Source organism: Salvelinus alpinus, chromosome 6, assembly GCF_045679555.1.
Source record: "Salvelinus alpinus chromosome 6, SLU_Salpinus.1, whole genome shotgun sequence".
In the NCBI taxonomy this organism is placed as follows: domain Eukaryota; kingdom Metazoa; phylum Chordata; class Actinopteri; order Salmoniformes; family Salmonidae; genus Salvelinus; species Salvelinus alpinus.
Genome location: NC_092091.1, coordinates 47,288,877 through 47,311,984, shown reverse-complemented (window position 1 = coordinate 47,311,984; position 23,108 = coordinate 47,288,877). Strand labels below are relative to the sequence as shown.

The 23,108-nt window shown below is 42.4% G+C and overlaps 1 protein-coding gene across 5 annotated transcripts in view; it reads right to left on the bottom strand.

The window, feature by feature from the left end:
- Nucleotides 1-23,108, bottom strand: part of LOC139578761 (DENN domain-containing protein 1B-like) — a 162,110-nt gene that overhangs the window by 29,987 nt on the left and 109,015 nt on the right. For all 5 annotated transcript variants that reach the window (XM_071406748.1, XM_071406749.1, XM_071406751.1 and 2 more), the window contains 4 exons: nt 20,877-21,002; nt 13,281-13,382; nt 5,188-5,278; nt 4,884-4,924 (listed from right to left, as the gene is read on the bottom strand). In XM_071406748.1, the coding sequence (XP_071262849.1) occupies nt 4,884-4,924; nt 5,188-5,278; nt 13,281-13,382; nt 20,877-21,002 (360 nt within the window). The remainder of the gene's footprint in view (nt 1-4,883; nt 4,925-5,187; nt 5,279-13,280; nt 13,383-20,876; nt 21,003-23,108) is intronic.

Genomic DNA, 23,108 nt, shown 5'->3' with positions numbered 1-23,108 from the left:
ATACCACAATCCCCCGGGGTGCCTTGTTGCTATTATAAACTGGTTACCACTGTAAAAAGAACAGTAAAAAGTAATGTTTTGTCATACCTGTGGGATAAGGCTTACAGCAATTAGTATTCAGTGCTCGAACCAGGTTTATAAATGTAAATAAATCCTCTTTGCGCATGTGCAAAACTATAGATAAATCCGACAGGAGAGTTTGAGTGATGAAAGTTGGACAGAGGATCTCGAAATCTCTGAGCAAGAAACACTTGGATGAACATAAAAAAACGAATGTTAGGCTACTTTCTGGCAATTGTGCTGTTATTATGTGCCAGATGTTAAGACTAAAAACCTTTATAAATGGCCAATTTGTGAGATTGACTTGTCATTTCAATAGGCATAGGCTACAAACTAAAATCTGGTTTTATGATTGTAATAAAATGTTGCCATAGTCTGCTTAGCTAAAGGCTGGTCCTCTATGGCCCCTGAAAGGGCTACATCTCATTTATTAAGATAGTCTACAGTAGCCTAGATAAGATGTAGGCATGATTTAGCAGCTTGCTTAGTTCAAATTAACAGACTAATTTATTCAACATGAATAGCGAGGTGATTTTGCAATAAGAAGTGTTTTTGTTTCCAATAGCCTGCTGGAATAGGCTACTGAGGATGGGATCATAATTTAAATCACCGAATTAAATATTAATAATATGTATATGAACAACAGGAGGTTGTGGCACCTTAATTGTGCAGAACGGGCTCATGGTAATGACTGGAGCGGTATGACTGGAATGGTATCAAATACATCAAACACATGGTTTCCAGGTATTTGATGCCATTCCATTTGCTCCATTCCGGGCATTATTGTGAGCTGTTCTCCCCTCAGCAGCCTCCTGTGATATGAACTGAATATGCTTGTCAACAACAGCCAGTGTTAATTTTATTAGAATTTGTTTTACCTGTAATCTGACAACTGTTACCGTCAATCTAATGTAGTACAAGATGGCGCCGATAGAGAGGGCCACCTACTTCTAGTCCTTAGGAAACTGCAGTATTTGTATATTTAAAAAAAAAAGAAGTATTATTTCTTACATTGTTAGCCCTGAAAATATTAAGTGTTATTACATACAGCCTGGAAGAACTATTGAATATCAGAGCGACGTCAACTTACCAGCACTACAATCAGGAATACGACTTTCCCGAAGTGGATTCTTTGTCCGAACCCCCCAGGGCATTTAACTGATCCCAGAGGCCAACCCAAAACAAAGTTGCCGCAGAAGAAGAAGACGGATTGGCCTTCTGGTCAGACTTCGAAGGCGCGCACACCACCCACTGCTTCCGAGTATATTACTCGCTAATCTCCAGTCTCTAGATAACAAGGTAGACGAAATCTCTCTCAGGATATGCTGTCGGAGTCGGTACAGCCACCGGGATTCTTTGTGCGTCGCGCCGACAGAAATAAACATCTCTCCGGGAAGAAGGGCGGGGTTGTATGTTTCATGATTAACGATTCATGGTGTAATTGTAACAACATACAGGAAATCAAGTCCTTTTGTTCACCTGACCTAGAATTCCTCACAATCAAATGCTGACCGTATTATCTCCCAAGAGAATTCTCGTTGGTTATTGTCACAGCCGTGTATATCCCCCCTCAAGCCGATACCACGGCGGCCCTCAAGGAACAAATCTGTCCACGACTCCATTTTGCTCCTCCCGTCCTATAGGCAGAAACTCAAACAGGATGTACCCATGATAATGACTATTCGACGCTGGTCTGACCAATTAGAATCTACGCTTCAAGATTGTTTTGATCACGCGGACTGGGACATGTTCCGGGTAGCCTCAGAGAATAATACTGATTTATACACTGATTTGGTGAGTTTATAAGGAAGTGCATAGGAGATGTTGTACCCACTCTGACTATTAAAACCTACAATACAAAATTCTCCAGACCTCCAAGGGACGCGTGACAACGACGTGATTTTAGAGGTACAGCGCAACATAAGACTAGTACACCCACAATCCAATCCTATCACGCAGTACAGCAAGCAGTTTAGAAGTTACACCGACAGGCCCCGGTGGCAATATATTAATAAAACCGAAAGCTAACTTGAATTAATTGGAAGAGTTGCAGTGTTGGATAGCCGTAGCCAGCCAGCTAACATAAATAGAAATTCCTCTCTGAGTCAGGTTGAGTAGGCTAAATTAGCTGCATTAGCTAAGTAAGTGAAAGGTAAACTAAGAAGAAAACTAAATGTAGCTTTCTCGCTCTCTCCTGCTCATAAATTTTATAAGAAATTAATTTGTTAAAAACTGTTAAAACTTTTGTCTTTCTCTCGCTTCGAGTCAACTACACAACACACTTTATGCACTGCAGTGCTAGCTGTAGCTTATGCTTTCAGAACTAGATTCATTCGCGGATCATTTTATTGGATGTACAACACGTCAGTTCATACTGCAAGACCTCTGATAGGTTGGAGGATGTCCTCCGCAAGTCGTCATAACCAATGTTCCCTCTAATTTATTTTGCACTGAGAAAATGTCAAGTCTGCTGAGGGCAAACTTGAACGTTGTGAAATTTCGGTGCAACTTCCAGCTTGCGTTTAGTGTGAACACTGAGGCTGTAACTGCTTTAAGTTACAGTTTTAGCAGTGGCCAAGTATGCTACGGTGGCTATTTTAAATTATAACGTAGGCCTACCAGTGGCCTACCATCAAAAAACTATGAAAAAAATGCATCCCATAACATTTTCACATGGAAATAGATGTTCTACCATTTAGCCTACAGTAGCAGCCAATGTGGGGGTTCAATGTGGGCCTACATTCCATGAGACTTTTGAAAAAAAACATGCAGCGCTTGACATTAGCCTGTTTATCCTTCATACAAGGAGGTGACTGAAAATGTTGTTGTGTTATTTGATGCAAGAAACCACTTTACAAAATAAAATGCATTATTATTCCCGTACCATTATTACAGCGAATGAGACAAATGATGCTACCCTCTGCCAATTGGCTACTTAGCTTATTCAAGCCTGTCTCAAAATACAATACACTTGTTAAGACAAAAAAAAGCTATTTTCCATGACCTGCTTTTCAAAGATGTCTAGAAATGTACACGTTTTGTGCTCTTGTAGGAGGCAATCACCCCCCTATTATTAACTACTAATTATCTATAACTGGGCTAATAACTCACTAACTAGAAAAGGATATGAACAAAATGTCCACGTGGCTACACGCAGATTTAGCTTTTATCTTAAAACAAGCGCATCAACTCACGACCGCTCATGCTGTAAACACAGTCCAGTTCAAAGTCAATGGCACAGATCCGTATATAGTCTATTTGTATACAGGCCTACTGCAGCTCTGATTGGTTATGCCGCACTGGTCTGAATGCGTTCTGCCTACCACAAAATCTCTTGCATAGTTAATTTTGTTTCAGTATGTTGCATTGAAAGTGGCTAATATTGCGTTGAATCGATCACAATTGCAGAGTAAAGGGAAACGTTGATAGTGTTAACTAATAGAGAAAACTCGATTAAGTTGAGTGAAGTTCAACCTCGTGCTTCTCTCTGTTGGCTGATATTTCATCTGTGCTACTGTGTAAGTCTGTGGAAGGGGGTGAGAACCATGAGCCTCCTAGGTTTTGTATTGAAGTCAATGTACCCAGAGACGGATGGAAGCTAGCGGTCCTCCGACTACACCATTGTGTTACCCGAGAGGATGCTGTTGAGACTACTGCAGACCTTCATTGCAAAACAGTGTGTTTTAATCAGTTATTTGGTGACGTGAATATATTTAGTTCAGTTTTATCTAAAAAGTATAACTTTAATGTTTCAATATATAAAAATAAAAAATGAAATTCACTAAGTAGGATGATGCTCCCCTTCATCCTCTGAGGAGCCTCCACTGAAACCAACAGACGCCTGGAATTACTATACAAAAATAAGCCGATGGACGGACAGAGTGTTTTCTGTATGTATCATATCTCTAACATATAAAAATCATTATTGGCATCTATAGTTTGCTTTGAGAGATACACTGAGATAGTGTGATAGTGAATATGTAAACACCACATTAGCAGGCAAGATACAGTAGCCAAATTGCATCACATATTGAATGACATCTCTGCTGAACTCAGGTATTGTATCCTGTTTTCTATCTCTTTCTCTCTCTCTGTCTCTCCATGCATCTATCTCTGTGTGTCTCTCTCTTTCTCTGTCACTCCCTCTCTACCTTCACCACACTAGTCTTTAATGCAAAGACTAAGAGAGCACAAGGCAACTGCGTCAAACTAAACGACTAAACTCTTTTAATGCCAGCCAGTTTAGAATTTGGAGCCGACAGAGAAAAGAGAGGAGATGAGCGGAGAAGAGTAGAGAGGGGCCGAGGTGAACGTCTGCTCTTATGGATCTGTGTCAGTCATAGGATGTGAACTTTAACAAGCCTTTGAAAATAACTCCAGAGGACTAATTCAGAGCTGCTGTACGGTTGACAGGAGAGAGAGTGATAGAGAGAGAGGGAAGAGAGGGGGAGAGAGAGGGGTGTGTGATCTATGTTCTTTGGTTGGTTTGATGGAGGAACACTTTTCTTGTGTTTCCTGACAGATCAACATGTCAGTCAGGGAGACGTCTCGTCAAATCACTACAGTCTCGCGCTCTCTTTCCCTCTCTTTCTTTCCATCTCTCTCTCTCTCTCACTTTCCCTCTCTCTTTCTCCCTGTCTCAATTGTCCTACTGTAAGTATGCACAGATTCACAAGCCCAACCGCACACACATGTACACACACACACTTACATTCAGCACGCTCCACTCCATAGACTCAAGAACTTACAGCTGTCATTTACTCTAACATGAGAAGATATAAAATACACTCAATTAATTTTATTTGCACAATATCTTTGCCTACCTTGACGGTGTGCACCCACTGTTGATAAGATCTGGAATTACCTGCAAAACAGAAAAGGCACACACAATGACAGACGTGAAAGTGACTGATCAGACACAGTGATGACATGAATTCAATGATGATGTACATGTTGTGGGACTGTATCAAACGTATAGTACTCTCTTGGGAAAGAGGTCGTCTGACCTCAAATTGGACTACTTGGTTAAATAAAGGTTCAATATGAAATTAAAAAGTAAGCCAAAATTACGTTTGAGAAAAATTATTATTTGTAAGATGAATCTTATAGGATGTTAGTGCCACTTACTTCCACAGAAGCCTCCCTCACTGATCTCCTCTTCGAACAGGTCAGTGAAGCCTCGGCCTGCATTCAGCTTGGCCAGCCGGCCGTCAATAAACTGCAACCATAAATTACAACACAGAATTACAGATGGTAGGGAGGGAGGTAGGCATGGGAGGAGGGAAAGGGAGGGAGAGGAGGTAAAGAGGGAGAAAAGGAGGGACAGAGGGAGGCCAAACGACAGGGAAAAAAAGACACCCAACTGGGCAAGTGTGTTTAATCCTACCTGTTCCAAAAATGGCTCTAGATTAAATGAGTTTAGGTGTTGGGGGGGTAATGTGGAGCAGGTTTTGGGGATTAGGGCAGTAGACGGCCATGCTGCCTGGTTAGGGTTAGGCCTGGCTGGGAGACTGCATGGTGAGGCCAGGTCTGCATCCCCAATGGCACCCTATTCCCTACATAGTGCTCTACTTTTTGGCCCAGTATGTAGGGAATAGGGTGCCATTGGGGATGCAGACATGGTGTCTGATGCACTAGGAACTTTAATTTCCTCCCTTTGTCACATGGAGCTTATAAAACGCTTCCCATAAATATGTTCATTATAAGCCCAGACGTTACGAACAATGTGCACACACATGCACAGACACACACACACGTCAAAAGTTGACACACCTACTCACTCAAGGGTTTTTCTTTATTTTACTATTTTCTACATTGTAGAATAATAGTGAATACATCAAAACTATGAAATAACACATATGGAATCATGTAGTAACCAAAAAAAAGTGTTAAACAAATTAAATTATATTTTATATTTGAGATTCTTCAAAGTAGCCACCTTTTGCCTTGATGACAGCATTGAACACTCTTGGCATTCTCTCAACCAGCTTCACCTGGAATGCTTTTTCAACCATCTTGAAGGAGTTCCCACATATGTGACTCACCACCTGGATTCGGTGTTATGTAGAAACATTTTAATTTTTACATTGGATACAAGTAGCGACTCAGAGCTACAAAATTGTATATCATACACTGTATTTGAGAAAACAATGGGAAAATAATTCTGATTTGAAAGTTGATCAACTTGTAAACTCACTTCTGAGAAAACCGTCTTTCAATGTTTTGGTACTACTATTGGAGAGCCCTTCTTTGTCTACACCCATTCAGCATTGTTCACACCCTCTTAAGCCTTAGCCACACCCATCTCTTTAAGGGACCCTCTGGCCAATAAGAAGGGTTGTTCCAAAAGCTCTGACCTCACAACGACAATCAAGGTGAATGCACCAATTTGTAAGTCGCTCTGGATAAGAGCGTCTGCTAAATGACTTAAATGTAAATGTAATGCTAACTGGCTAACATTAGTTAGCTACTTCCAGACACATAATGAGAGAACACCCCACTCTGACCATTTTACTTGCCCTAGCAGAGCTGGTTAGGCTTTTTTCATGTTATCCAGAGCGTTGGTGACTGTAACTGTGCTGCTGGCTACAATTGAATTACGCTTTGTTGCCGACGTTTACTGACACAGGACATATTCAATGGGTGTTGAGCATTCAAAAATGCATCAATTATTCTGCGCTGTGGCACACTAAGATGAGAGTCTTTTGTTAAGAAATGTAGCTAGATAGCTAGCTAGGTAAACAATGAATCCCAACGCATGACGTAACGCTAGTTAGCAAGCCAGCCAGCTCTCTGCAGGTCATTCACTAGGTCCCCCCGTGTGGTTCTGGGATTTTTGCTCACCGTTCTTGTGATCATTTTGACCCCACGAGGTGAGATCATGCGTGGAGCCCCAGATCGAGGGAGATTATCAGTGGTCTTGTATGTCTTCCATTTCCTAATAATTGCTCCCACAGTTGATTTCTTCAAACCAAGCTGCTTACCTATTGCAGATTCAGTCTTCCCAGCCTGGTGCAGGTCTACAATTTTGTTTCTGGTGTCCTTTGACAGCTCTTTGGTCTTGGCCATAGTGGAGTTTGGAGTGTGACTGTTTGAGGTTGTGGACAGGTGTCGTTTATACTGATAACAAGTTCAAACAGGTGCCATTAATACAGGTAACGAGTGGAGGACAAAGGAGCCTCTTAAAGAAGAAGTTACAGGTCTGTGAGAGCCAGAAATCTTGCTTGTTTGTAGGTGACCAAATACTTATTTTCCACCATAATTTGCAAATAAATTCATTTAAAAAACTACAATGTGATTTTCTGGATTTTTTTTTCTCATTTTGTCTGTCATAGTTGAAGTGTACCTATGATGAAAATTACAGGCCTCTCTCATCTTTTTAAGTGGGAGAACTTGCACAATTGGTGGCTGACTAAATACTTTTTTGCCCCACTGTATGCTGAGCACTTGTTAGTTGCTTTTCCTTCACTCTGCAGTCCAATTCCTCCCAAACCATCTCAATTGGGTTGAGGTCGGGAGATTGTGGAGGCCAGGTCATCTGATGCAGCACTCCATCACTCTCCTCCTTGGTCAAATAGCCCTTACAGTCTGGAATGTGTTTGGTCATTGTCCTGTTGAAAAACAAATGATAGGATGGCGTATCACTGCAGAATGCTGTGGTAGCCATGCTGGTTAAGTGTGCCTTGAATCCTAAATAAATCACGGACAGTGTCACCAGCAAAGCACCCCCACACCATCACACCTCCTCCTCCATGCTGCACGGTGGGAACCATACATGCGTAGATCATCCATTCACCTACTCTGTGTCTCACAAAGACACGACAGATGGAACCAAAAATCTCAAATTTGGACTCATCAGACCAAAGGACAGATTTCCACCGGTCTATAATGTCCAATGCTCATGTGTCTTGGCCCAAGCAAGTCTATTCTTCTTATTGGTGTCCTTTAGTAGTGGTTTCTTTGAAGCAATTGGACCATGAAGGCTTGATTCATGTAGTCTCCTCTGAACAGTTGATGTGGAGATGTGTCTGTTACTTGAACTCTGTGAAGCATTTATTTGGGCTGCAATTTCTGAGGCTGGTAACGCTAATGAACTTATCCTCTGCGGCAGAGGTAAGGCTGTGTCTTTCTTTCCTGTGGCGGTCCTCATGAGAGCCAGTTTCATCATAGCGTCTTAAAGTAATGATGGACTGTTGTTTCTCTTTGCTTATTTGAGCTGTTCTTGCCATAATATGGACTTGGTCTTTTATCAAATATGGCTATCTTCTGTATACCACCCCTACCTTGTCACAACACAACTGATTGGCTCAAATGCATTAAGAAGGAAAGAAATTCCACAAATTAAGGCACACCTGTTATTTGAATTGCATTCCAGGTGTCTACCTCTTGAATCTGGTTGAGAGAATGCCAAGAGTATACAAAGCTCTCATCAAGGCAAAGGCAGGCTACTTTGAATAATCTCAAATATAAAATAATTTTGATTTGTTTAACACTTTTTTGGTTATTACATGATTCCATATGTGTTATTTCATAGTTTCATAGTCCTAAATCAGTACTCCTACTCTGAGATGCTTGATACATACGGCCTCTGGTCAAATAAGGGTTAAGTAGATACATTTTATTTTAGAGCTATGTCCACCCAGCTAGCTGTATTTCAAAGACTGTATCTAGAAACCGTCGGTAGCGGTCCGTCTATATCTAGGCATGGGTTCGGGCATATCGCTAAGGGGAGCGCTAGGCTAACTAGCTACCTAGCACCAGGCTTTCGGCTCCCTCAATGTAATTGTTGGGTTGGGATTTTATAAATAAATAAACTACAAAACATTCATTATTATCTCTATGATTATCCTAGAGTGTCAGTCATTCTATAGCTGTGAGGTGAATAATGTTGGGAGTCATCTGGCGTCCACCTGTACTGCTGCATGTACACAGTAAAACGAGGCGGACAGGCCATCTGTGGGCCAGACATTGGAATCCTCACTGCAGTGTTCTAGATTACTGTGGGAGGGGTTCCAGATCTCTGGAAGATGTTCTCGAACATGGGGGTTAACTGCCTGTAGGACCCTACAGAGCAACTCTGACATCCACACTCAACATCCCATAAACATCACATTCATACACAGTTTATATGTTGAGAAGAGGAAACCGAAAGCTCTCTAGCTTTTCCACTTTGATTCTCCACAAAATGGAGTCCTACTTTGAGAATGATCTGATTGACTTGTGATTGGTATTATGAGGAGATACAGAGGGGTACTATGTACATTATGAGGCTGCTCTCTCTGTCTATAGGAAGGAGAAGCTTCACTGAGCCAGTCTCCACTGAACCACTACATCTACCAAGCAGTGTCCTGAACCCATCCACTATAGAAGGAGTGTGTGTGTGTGTGTGTGTGTGTGTGTGTGTGTGTGTGTGTGTGTGTGTGTGTGTGTGTGTGTGTGTGTGTGTGTGTGTGTGTGTGTGTGTGTGTGTGTGTGTGTGTGTGTTTTCAGTCAATGTGTGTGTAGGGGCCAAAAGGGTTGATAAAAAAAGCAGGTTATCATTGACAGCCTTTCCCTCGCATTCTCTTGGCAGCTCTCCTCTTTTTCTGTACTGAATAGGCCGGGATGGAGATGGGGCTGGGTTGGGAAAGGCTGGTTTGTCAGCAGATGTGTGTGTGTGTGTGTGTGTGTCTCAGTGAGCGGATGTGGGTCATGGCCAGATCAGAGTCGGCGGACCACTGGCCTCTCTCACTTTAACAGGGAGCAGAAGAGATAAACGCTCTCCTTCGCCACGCTAGAGAGGAGAGAGATAACCACCGCATCCTAACACTCCCTCTCCCTACGCTACCACACAGACAGGAGCAAAGAGGGGGTGGTGAGTGGGAGATAGACAGAGAGAGAGAGAGAGAGAGAGCGCAAAAAATAGCTGATTAAGAAGCTCTCTGCTCCCTCTTAGGGATAAATAAACAACTTATCAAGGCTGGAGAGGAACAGTCCAACTGTGGTGGGGTGTAAAGGAATGCTTTTAAGACTGTGCGGTCTTTGAAAGTTACTCCATTAATAGTTTTTGTTTCCTAATTAAGGGAAGGAAGTTATCCTAGGTGCATTTTTGTCTGTGGGTGTTGGTTTGATTGGTTTAAAGGAGAGAGGATTGAACGGGCTTTCAGTTTAATCAAAGGCTTAAATACAGTGGTTTGTCCTTTAAAAGTTGCAGAGTACTGCGGCGCAGCTTGCATGTTGCCGCAGAATTCAATGGCATGTTATTTAAGTGTGAACCACTGGTACAGTTAATGCTAGTTAGTGCTAGTTTGACCACCAGAGGGCATCTTTGAGAAGCATTTGATAGAGAATTTAAAACATTTTTTTTGTAAGTATATGGGACTGATTTTAAGAAATGTTGCTTAATTAATTTGATTAATATCATGGTGTTTCTATTCCAAGAAAAACAAAAAACCCTCTGGGTTTCCGTTAGGATGGAATGGAAAATATGGCGCTGTACAACGTGATGGTCGGGTATAGGCTACAGCACGTGGGAGACTGGAGTTCAATTCCCAGACGGGGAGGAAGGAGTAGGCTGTCCTTGTAAATTAGAATTTGTTCTTAACTGACTTGCCTCGTTAAATAAAGGTTACACTAAGGGCATAACATTTCTACACCCTAATTGTAGTCTAACCAATACCCAAATAGAGATTCAGTGAAATTAAATATCTCATTGATTTATCAGGACCAGTCCCCATGCTTGTCTCAGAGCAGTAAAAAAACGGTGCTAAAATAGTTGTAGGCTGTTGCTTCAAATCCTATTGCTTCTAACTTCAATATGATCTTTAAATAAATAAGACCTACACCACTTTTAACAGCACATTACTCAACACTAGTGAGACTCATGTCGCCTACGGTAGGCCTACAGTGTATAGAGAAATATGACGTGACTCTCTGCCAATAATTACATAGAGGATATTTCTGTAATTCAGTGATATTTATTCTCAAAATAATTTGTTATGGATCCATAACTAAATAAACATAGACATTTTGAAAGAGTATTTTTTATCATTTTATTAAGGAAAGCATAAAGATGTCATTATTAGTTACATTGTATTAGTTTGAAAGTACAGACAGGCACTAAGAACAGCGGGAACGTTTCCCTAGTCAGCGCCATTATTAGTGCAATGCCCCTTAAAGTGTTGCTCTGTGCTACCCAGTGTGGCGGGGTGGGGGTCCACCCCCCCCCCCTTCTTTCCCTTCCCCATGGGCTAGGTCAGTCTTCTGTGCGCGGCTGTGTGGCCCATCCCGTGCCCTCTGCCCTCGTGCCTTAAACCTCACACTTTCAATGGATACAGTTGGAGAACTGCAAGGCAATCCTATTGTGCGCCACTTGGGAGCCATGACCAATATATATTGTCCTGCTAATAACAGGGTTAACTTCTCTAGGATAAGGGGCAGCATTCGGAATTGTGGATGAAAAGCGTGCCCAGATTAAACTGCCTGCTACTCAGGCCCAGAGCCTAAGATTATTATTAGTAGATTTGGATAGAAAACACTCTGAAGTTTCTAAAACTGTTTGAATCATGTCTGTGAGTATAACATAACTTATTTGGCAGGCGAAACCCTGAGGACAAACCATTCAGAATTTTTTGTTGTTGTTGAGGTCACTCTTTTCAATGGGTTTTCATTGGGAATCCAGATTTCTAATCGACTTTCTTGCAGTTCCTATCGCTTCCACTGGATGTCAGTCTTTAGAAATTGGTTGAGGTTTTTCCTTTGAGAAATTAAGAAGTAGCACTGTTCAGAACGAGGCTAGAGGGAAGTGTAATCTTTGTTAGAGGCACATTACGCAGAGGCTCGCTACACATTGTTTTCCTCCGGTATTGAACACAGTATATTCTGTCTTAAATCTTATCAATTATTTACATTAAAAAATACCTAAAGTTGTATTAGGAAGTAGTTTGAAATGTTTGGACAAAGCTTACAGGTAACTTTTGTAGTCATGTTGCGCGAGTTGGAACCAGTGTTTTTCTGGATCAAACGCGCCAAATAAATGGACATTTTGGATATATATCGACGGAATTAATCGAACAAAAGGACCATTTGTGATGTTTCTGGGACATATTGGAGTGCCAACAGAAAAAGCTTGTCAAAGGTAAGGCATGAATTATATCTTTATTTCTGCGTTTTGTGTCGCGCCTGGAGGGTTGAAATATGATGGTCTGTGTTTGTTTTCTGTGGTGCTATCCTCAGATAATAGCATTGTTTGCTTTCGCCGTAAAGCCTTTTTGAAATCTGACACGTTGGCTGGATTCACAACAAGTGTAGCTTTAATTTGGTGTATTGCATGTGTGATTTCATGAAAGTTTAATTTTTATAGTAATTTATTTGAATTTTGCGCTATGCATTTTCACTGGATGTTGGCCGGTTGGGACACATATCCCAGAAAGGTTAATAATATATCTGTGAGAATATCCAAGGGGCTTTTATATCATTCTAAATTAATAATAATAATAATAATTGGTTTGTTTAAAAAATAACATTTTGGAGATGATTTCTTTTTCAAATAACGTAAAATGAGCGAGAAAAAGGCCATTCTTGAACATGGGGTGAGACATTGTTAATAGTTTGTAAATAAAGCCAGTTTGTTATTTATTTATTTATGTTATTTATTTATGTTTTTAGAGGGATAGAAACTAAAAACCTACAGTCATCTCATGGGTCTCCCAGTTGAGGCTAGCACGGGTATTGAACCAGGATCTGTAGCAAAACAGCTTGCACTGCTATGCAGTGTCTTAGACCGTTGCGCCACTTAGGCACTATACAACGTGACTGGTCGGGAGTGGGCTACAGTACTACAGTAAGAGTAAAATAATCCTAACAAAATAAAATAATAAAAACCTTAGTGTAACAACAGTTTTAGTAAGTAATACTGAAGATGTGCACAATTATCACTTTCTATTTAGGTTTATTTCGTCCATTCATTGTCATTTAGAGACACAGTAGCGCCTTGGGACCCAAAAGCATAATCAGTGCTCTAACTCCCCCTTGCGCTGGTCTGGAGCAATGAAGTGGTGACGCAGGGTACCGTACTAAACCACAACCCGCAGCATAATCGCAAAACTTTTAGTGAGCAACCACTGTAGCTCCTATTGTTTTTCAGTTATTATTAGTTATTAGGTAGGAATTTTCTCATGGTTCTGGAATGGTGGGCCTCACACATGCATGAATGCACCCAGGCACACACATCGCAGTGTTACCTGTTTGAAGAGCTGCAGGTTGACCGCCATCTCCAAGAAGTTTCTCATGGTGCTGGAGCGGTGAGCCACAAAGCTCTCCTCGCAGAACGTGACTGGTTCCCCCTGACCAGAAACAGGAAGAGGAGGAGACAGGAAGATCAGAACCACATATTTAGAACCAGATAACATTTACAGATATTTACACTTTGTATTCTGTAGTGGAATATTTTTTAAATGCAGGGATGTAAAGTACTTCAGTAAAAATACTTCAAAGTATTAAAGTAGTTTTTTGGGGTATCTGTATTTACTTTACTATTTATATTTTTGACAACTTTTACTTCACTACATTCCTAAAGACAAGTATGTACATTTTACTCCATACATTTTCCCTGACCCCCAAAAGTACTCTTCACATTTTGAATGCCCAGCAGGACATGAAAATGGTCTAATTCACACACTTATCAAGAGAACATCCCTGGTCATCCCTACTGCCTCTGATCTGGCTGACTCACAAATGAAGCGTGTTTAGTAAATGATGTCTGAGTGTTGGAGTGTGCCCCTGGCAATCAGTGAATTAAAAAAACAAGAAAATGGTGCTGTCTGGTTTGCTTAATATAAAGAATTTTAAATGATTTATACTTTTACTTTTGATACTTAGGTATAATTTAGCAACTACATTGACTTCTGATACTTAAGTATATTTAAAACCAAATACTTTTAGACTCTAACTCAAGTAGAATTTTACTGGGTGATTTTCACTTTTACTTTAGTCATTTTCTATTAAGGTATCTTTACGTTTACTCAAGTATGACAATTGGGTACTTTTCCCACCATTGTTAAAATGTCACATTACTGATCTGATAAAGGATCAGAGAAATTAAGAAGTTGACGATACATTTCTACTGTATACTACTTATATATTTTCTGCCACCCAAAACTTAGTAACTTTAGTAACTAGGTAATTCAGTCTCTCCTGTTACACTCTCTTGCATCATAATTAGCTGAGAGCTACAGACATTAGATAACAACATGGCTACCCAGCCAATCAAAAGGAGCCTGCAGTGGTTCTACATGCATGTTTCCGTATAATTAACCTAATTTGCAAATGCATATTTTTCTACAGTTACTTTTTAAGTATTGTGGAGAACCAGGCTAGTGTTTGAGGCTATGAACACACTAGAACATGTTCACTACAGTGTAGGTCTGGCCTAATTTTAGTGCTGGTTGGTTAATGCTATATATTACATCAAGATTAGTTCATAGTTCTGCAATTAGCAACTTTACTTCAGACATGGAATAGTTATGCTGAAAGAATAGGAACAGAAGAATGTCTTTCTTTGCAGATGGACTAATAAAGAACAAATCTATTCTAAGAAGGCAACAGTAAACATGACGTCCCTCACGAATGAGTTATTGTGTGTGTGACCACCGATTATCCATTTGATTATCCATTATATTGACCAGATACTTAAGTGGCCGCTCTAACAATGAAACTAAATGTCTTCAAAAATGTAAGGCAGTTAGCCTGGTTACCAGTTTAGACAGTCAGTTTAGACAGACAGTCATGTAAATTTGACAGTGGCACACTGGCCAGTACCATGTGAAAACTACTGGCCCGAATGACAATATTACTGGCCCCACCCAAGATCACAGTAAAGCAAGTTATGCATGCATCATTTCAGTTGTGATTTCATGTTTCATTTTCAGTTTGGGCAAGTTTTTTTGGGAAAAACCAAAATAAAGCTATCCCCCCCTCTCAATGATGACATACTGTATAGCCTATATTAAACCGTTTAAAATGTAATATTCCCCTCCAGAAATGAGCCAATAACAAATTGATGAAAAGCAATATCTTTAGGGGCTGTACATGGTACATATTATCAGGCTGGTGTGCTATTTTAGCAATAAGCATCATCACCTGTCTCATGCAGCATCTGTGGCTACATGGCTGAAGCATGGGGTTGCTCCCCCGCATTGTTAACCCCAATGGGCTAATCATTAGCTAGATTACGGAGGGCACAGTGCCTGGCCACTGTGCCAAGGTTAATGGGGCCACATTGTTCACAAAAACTGCATTCAAAAAAGTACATGAATTCATACAGCCAAATAATAAGTAATAACAGATCAATAAGTTATTTCCATACATATATTTCATATCAAATCAAATCAAATCAAATTTTATTAGTCACATACACATGGTTAGCAGATGTTAATGCGAGTGTAGCGAAATGCTTGTGCTTCTAGTTCCGACAATGCAGTAATAACCAACAAGTAATCTAACCTAACAATTCCACAACTACTACCTTATACACACACACAAGTGTAAAGGGATAAAGAATATGTACATAAAGATATATGAATGAGTGGTGGTACAGAACGGCATGGCAAGATGCAGTAGATGGTATAGAGTACGGTATATACATATGAGATGAGTACTGTAGGGTATGTAAACATAAAGTGGCATAGTTTAAAGTGGCTAGTGGTACATGTATTGCATAAAGATGGCAAGATGCAGTAGATGATATAGAGTACAGTATATACATATGAGATGGGTAATGTAGGGTATGTAAACATTATATTAAGTGGCATTGTTTAAAGTGGCTAGTGGTACATTTTTACATAATTTCCATCAATTCCCATTTTTAAAGTGGCTGGAGTTGAGTCAGTATGTTGGCAGCGGCCGCTAAATGTTAGTGGTGGCTGTTTAACAGTCTGATGGCCTTGAGATAGAAGCTGTTTTTCAGTCTCTCGGTCCCTGCTTTGATGCACCTGTACTGACCTCGCCTTCTGGATGATAGCGGGGTGAACAGGCAGTGGCTTGGGTGGTTGTTGTCCTTGATGATCTTTATGGCCTTCCTGTGACATCGGGTGGTGTAGGTGTCCTGGAGGGCAGGTAGTTTGCCCCCGGTGGTGCGTTCTGCAGACCTCACTACCCTCTGGAGAGCCTTACGGTTGTGGGCGGAGCAGTTGCCGTACCAGGCGGTGATACAGCCCGACAGGATGCTCTCGATTGTGCATCTGTAGAAGTTTGTGAGTGCTTTTGGTGACAAGCCGAATTTCTTCAGCCTCCTGAGGTTGAAGAGGCGCTGCTGCGCCTTCTTTACAACGCTGTCTGTGTGGGTGGACCAATTCAGTTTGTCCGTGATGTGTACACCGAGGAACTTAAAACTTTCCACCTTCTCCACTACTGACCCGTCGATGTGGATAGGGGGGTGCTCCCTCTGCTGTTTCCTGAAGTCCACAATCATCTCCTTTGTTTTGTTGACGTTGAGTGTGAGGTTATTTTCCTGACACCACACTCCGAGGGCCCTCACCTCCTCCCTGTAGGCCGTCTCGTCGTTGTTGGTAATCAAGCCTACCACTGTAGTGTCATCCGCAAACTTGATGATTGAGTTGGAGGCGTGCATGGCCACGCAGTCGTGGGTGAACAGGGAGTACAGGAGAGGGCTCAGAACGCACCCTTGTGGGGCCCCAGTGTTGAGGATCAGCGGGGTGGAGATGTTGTTACCTACCCTCACCACCTGGGGGCGGCCCGTCAGGAAGTCCAGGACCCAGTTGCACAGGGCGGGGTCGAGACCCAGGGTCTCGAGCTTGATGACGAGTTTGGAGGGTACTATGGTGTTAAATGCTGAGCTGTAATCGATGAACAGCATTCTCACATGGGTATTCCTCTTGTCCAGATGGGTTAGGGCAGTGTGCAGTGTGGTTGCGATTGCGTCGTCTGTGGACCTATTGGGTCGGTAAGCAAATTGGAGTGGGTCTAGGGTGTCCGGTAGGGTGGAGGTGATATGGTCCTTGACTAGTCTCTCAAAGCACTTCATGATGACGGAAGTGAGTGCTACGGGGCGGTAGTCGTTTAGCTCAGTTACCTTAGCTTTCTTGGGAACAGGAACAATGGTGGCCCTCTTGAAGCATGTGGGAACAGCAGACTGGGATAAGGATTGATTGAATATGTCCGTAAACACACCAGCCAGCTGGTCTGCGCATGCTCTGAGGACGCGGCTGGGAATGCCGTCTGGGCCTGCAGCCTTGCGAGGGTTAACACGTTTAAATGTTTTACTCACCTCGGCTGCAGTGAAGGAGAGCCCGCAGGTTTTGGTAGGGGGCCGTGTCAGTGGCACTGTATTGTCCTCAAAGCGGGCAAAAAAGTTGTTTAGCCTGTCTGGGAGCAAGACATCCTGGTCCGCGACGGGGCTGGTTTTCTTTTTGTAATCCGTGATTGACTGTAGACCCTGCCACATACCTCTTGTGTCTGAGCTGTTGAATTGCGACTCGATTTTGTCTCTGTACTGGGACTTAGCCTGTTTGATTGCCTTGCGGAGAGAATAGCTACACTGTTTGTATTCGGTCATGCTTCCGGTCACCTTGCCCTGGTTAAAAGCAGTGGTTCGCGCTTTTAGTTTCACGCGAATGCTGCCGTCAATCCACGGTTTCTGGTTTGGGAATGTTTTAATCGTTGCTGTGGGTACGACATCGTCAATGCACTTCCTAATGAACTCGCTCACCGAATCAGCATATTCGTCAATATTGTTGTTGGACGCAATGCGGAACATATTCCAATCCGCGTGATCGAAGCAGTCTTGAAGCGTGGATTCAGATTGGTCGGACCAGCGTTGAACAGACCTGAGCGCGGGAGCTTGTTGTTTTAGTTTCTGTTTGTAGGCTGGAATCAACAAAATGGAGTCGTGGTCAGCTTTTCCGAAAGGGGGGCGGGGGAGGGCCTTATATGCGTCGCGGAAATTAGTATAACAATGATCTAGGGTTTTTCCAGCCCTGGTAGCACAATCGATATGCTGATAGAATTTAGGGAGTTTTGTTTTTAGATTAGCCTTGTTAAAATCCCCAGCTACGATGAATGCAGCCTCAGGGTGTGTGGTTTCCAGTTTACAAAGAGTCAGATAAAGTTCGTTCAGGGCCATCGATGTGTCTGCTTGGGGGGGAATATATACGGCTGTGATTATGATTGAAGAGAATTCCCTTGGTAGATAATGCGGTCGACATTTGATTGTGAGGAGTTCTAGATCAGGTGAACAGAATGACTTGAGTTCCTGTGTGTTGTTATGATGATCACACCACGTCTCGTTAATCATAAGGCATACCCCCCCGCCCCTCTTCTTACCAGAAAGATGTTTGTTTCTGTCGGCGCGATGCATGAAGAAACCAGCTGGCTGCACCGACTCCGTTAGCGTCTCTTGAGTTAGCCATGTTTCCGTGAAGCAGAGCACGTTGCAATCCCTGATGTCTCTCTGGAATGCTACCCGTGCTCGGATTTCATCAACCTTATTGTCAAGAGACTGGACATTGGCGAGTAGTATGCTAGGGAGTGGAGCGCGATGTGCCCGTCTCCGAAGCCTGACCACGAGACCGCCTCGTTTGCCCCTTTTACGGCGTCGCACAGGGTCGCCGGCTGGGATCAGATCCATTGTATTGGGTGGAAGGCAAAACACTGGATCCGTTTCGGGAAAGTCATATTCCTGGTAGGAACGATGATGAGTTGACGTTAATCGTATATTCAGTAGTTCCTCCCGACTGTATGTAATGAAACCTAAGATTACCTGGGGTACCGATGTAAGAAATAACACATAAAAAAACAAAATACTGCATATTTTCCAAGGAACGCGAAGCGAGGCGGCCATCTCTTTTCGGCGCCGGAAGTACCATCAACATTAATACAACATTTTCCTCATAATAGTAGAAACAAGTGTCATTAATCACCCACGGATTGGTTGACAATAATGGACTATTCCTCCCTGACAGAGTTCCCGTGCATTGTTTCACACGGTACGATTGGAAACGTCACTTTCATTGAAACTACGCTGCGGCAACGAGGCGCTTTCAGAAAAAGGGGGGCAGAGAAAAGGAAAAAATAAAAGATTTAAATGTCAACAGAAACATTTCCTAAGTGAACGCATTTCTTTAGTAAAAAAGACAGGTGCTGCTGATAACACTGCCATTGTCGCCGAGGCAGAGGACGTGTATGTGTAGCCCAGTGGCGATCGGTGCCGTTTTAGAATATGCAGGAATTCTCATTTTATTTCTATGAGCATGGCCTTGTTTCTATTACAGCATATTGGATGCCTGTCTGTCAGTCATATTCCATTCACCCAGCTCAACGTAACATAGATAGGTTTAAGCTACTACATGATACTAAAAATTGCCCTATACCCATCATGAGGTTGCTACAATCTAGCCTACAAATGAAAGTTGATAACGTAGGTGCCGTGCACAGCTCGAGAGACAAATGGTAGTAATCAAGGTGACAGACAGTGACACATTCAATACAGCCTTGCACACTCTTGCCTGTATCTAGCTGATCTAGGGTGTAATCATTAGTACAAACAGTTGCAAAACGTTACGTTTCGATACTAAAACGAGAGATTGTGGAGCAGGCACAGCGCACGCTATAATAAGTGGGCGGCGGCGCTGATAGACAGGCGTAATCCATGAGACACATTTGACAGAAGTACAGAAAGTAACAAAAATTCTAGTACCGAACCATTTTTTCAGGTTCTAGTATTGAAAAGTACTCAAGTTTTGGTATACCGTGCAACACTAACACACACTGGCTCTTCTGTGAAAGCATATGGGCTCCAAATACACATGCTTCAGTCAAACGGGGTGCTCAGAATGTGTGTGAGTGCCTGTGTATGTGTATTTGTGTGTGTGTGTGTGTGTATGTCCGTATGCGAGCATGGATGCCAATTTGTGTGTGTGTGTGGAATCATAGGCTTTTATCTAGATCCTATGGGGACTAGGGAGATGGTATGTTGTGTGGACGTCACGGCACACACACAAGCTCTTTGCTCGCTCTGCTTTAAATGTTTGTGTCTGAAGGGAGTCAGGCAGTGTGTTCATGCCACTGTCTGTATACACAGACCGACAACACAGAGGCATCAATTATGGATCCCCTCTCTGGGACTCTACACAGCCCAATTACCCTTAAAGCCTATGAACAAAAGCCCTGCTATTTGACAAACAGTACATGGCTTGTTTTGCTCTCAACTGGAGTAACTTAGAATCGAGAAGCAGAGCGAGAGAGAAATGTTCTGGGATTTAGACTAGAGAGGGAAAGGAAGATAGTGAGAAGTGGCTAAAAGATATCTTCAAAGAGAATGTCCTGACTCCTCCTGTAAAGGTACTGATATGTCTGTGTTTCAGACCACCTTCAGTCAACTCAAAACACACCTTCACTCACTGTTCAAAAACACATTTTCCTTTCACAAACTGAAAACAAACTTCTGAGGGTAGGGGTTAGGGGTATAATGATTAGGTCGAAGCGAGTTATTACAGGTTTGTACCTGAGGGTTGCAGTTAGGAGAAGCTTCTTACAGTTTTGTATCGGAGGGTAAGGGTTCGGGGTAGGTTCTTACAGGTTTGTATCTAAGGCAGCGTTTCCAAAACACGGTCCTCTGGACCCCAATGGGTGCACATTTTGTTTTTTGCCCTAACACTACCCAGCTGATTCAAATCATCAAAGCTTGATGATTAGTTGACTATTTGAATCAGCTGTGTAGTGCTAGGGCGAAAAACTAAACGTGCACCGGGGGGGGGGGGGGGGGGGGGGGGCAGGACTGAGTTTGGGAAACCCTGCTCTAAGGGCTAGGGTTAGGCTCTTACAGGTTTGTATCGGAGGGCATCTCGGTAGGATCCAAACAGAGCAGCCTGAGCCCGGAGGAAGGCCCTTGCAACTCCGCTTCCTGTTGATGTCGACTGCTTCTTTAGCTTACTCTTCAGAGAGTGGACCTGAGAGAGAGAGAGAAACACAGAGGGAATGAGAGACAGAGAGAGCAAGCAAGAGAGAGAGGAAAGGGATGGAGAGAGGGGATGGAGGGAGGGTGAAGAGAGACAGATCGAGAAAGGAGAAGAGAGAACGAGGGTGGAGAGAGATAGAGAAAGAGAGGGAGGGAGAGGGAATGAAAGAGAGTGGAAAGAGAGGGGAAAGTTAAATTAACACCTGTGAAATTGGTAGCTGGAACGGGAGCGCCATTCTGGGTGTGAAGTGTCACATTTACAGGTCATTCCCGAAAAAGAAATAAAAAAAAGTGTATCTGTTGTGCTGCAGAGAGCACCTGCAGAGAGCACCTGCTGCTCTGTTAATTGAGCAGAAGATGGGGGGGAGATGGAGAGGAAGGGAGTAAAGAAGGACTGTGAAAGAAAATCCACAGTTGTCTCGTTCTCTCTCCCACTCCACTTCTTTTCTTTTCCTCTTAATGCCACTCCCTGTACTATCCTGTAAATCTCTCCCTCCCTCCCTCCCTCCCACAGGAGAGCAGCAGCGTGCAAATGCTTATTTTAGGGGGACCCATGCGGTCCATTGGAACGTCTAAGGAAGGTGTCAAGAGCCTCTTCACCTGCTCTGAAGTCCCTGTCTGTCTTGTATATAATCACAAAATATACACTGTCCCTTGGTTGTATACAATATACACAGTGTATAAAACATTAGGAACACCTGCTCTTTCCATGACAGACTGAACAGGTGAATCCAGGTGAAAGCTATGATCCCTTACTGATGTCACTTGTTTAATCCACTTCAGTGTAGATGAACGGGAGGAGATAGGATAAAGACCATTTTTTAAGCCTTGAGACATGGATTGTGTATGTGTGCCATTTAGAGGGTGAATGGGCAAGACAAAATATTTAAGTGCCTTTGAACAGGGTACGGTACTAAGTGCCAGGCGCACTGGTTTGAGTGTCAAGAACTGAAACTCTGCTGGGTTTTGCCACCCTCAACAGTTTCCTGTGTAGCCAACTTGACAACTCTGGGAAGCATTGGAGTCAACATGGGCCAGCATCCCTGTGGAACGCTTTCGACACCTAGAGTCCATGCTCCGACAAATTGAGACTGTTCTGAGCGCAAAAGGGGGTGCAACTCAATATTAGGAAGATGTTCCTAATGTTCTGTACACTCAGTATACAATGCCCACGTTGTTGTTAAACTTTTTGTGAAATGTTTAACAGTCTAAGAACTGTACCTATTGATTACCCTGTGAATACATAGGCCAACATCACGTAATGTAAAGCAAGAAAATGTTTCAACAATTCTGTTTTAACACCCTCAAGAGACCAGACACAAACAATCAAGGAGCACCTACAGTAACAGTACTGTTTGTAATATTAGGAGAAACACTGACTGCTGTTTGAGTTCGCAGTTAGAAACTAGAGGGAGTAGAAGCAGTGTGTTAACAAAGTCTCACTAAACCCCTGGGGTTTAGTCTGACGCTCTCTCTCCACCGTATCCCCGTTCCCGCGCTGCCTGCTACTATCCACCACTAAAACTCCCTCCCCTCCAAGGCATCAAACAGCAGTTTATCACTGCTAAATTAACAACTGTCATCTCCACACTCACTCATTTTTGCTAAATACTTTTATGTTTATGTAAAGTAGTTTCTGAAATTAATATTTCATGTTTGTGTGCGTTTGCAGATTTTTTCTTTCTCTCCCACTGCAAAATCATTAAAGGTCTTCTTTTTTTTTTAGCTTGAGAATCAAAGACAACAGAATGTCAGTCAGTCTACTGCTGATACCCTGAAGACTGCCAGACAGGCAGGGAGAAGTAAATTCTGCTGCTCGCTGAGTTCTGAAGATCAGCGTTTAGAGGAGAACGATTACAAATACTTTTTAATGAAAGGGAGGGACACAAAGAGACGTTCTGTTTTTGGGAATATAATTAGAATGAGATCGTTTTCGTGACAAGTTCGAATTTTGAAAATGTGTCTTGATTCGTTTTAAGAAGGGAAATTCCGTTCGTCCGGTGACGAGTTTAACCATTTTTTTTTTTATAAAGGAATTGTGTTCAAAAATCGAATCATCTCAGAAGGCGACAATCACAACATGCACTAATAAAAACAA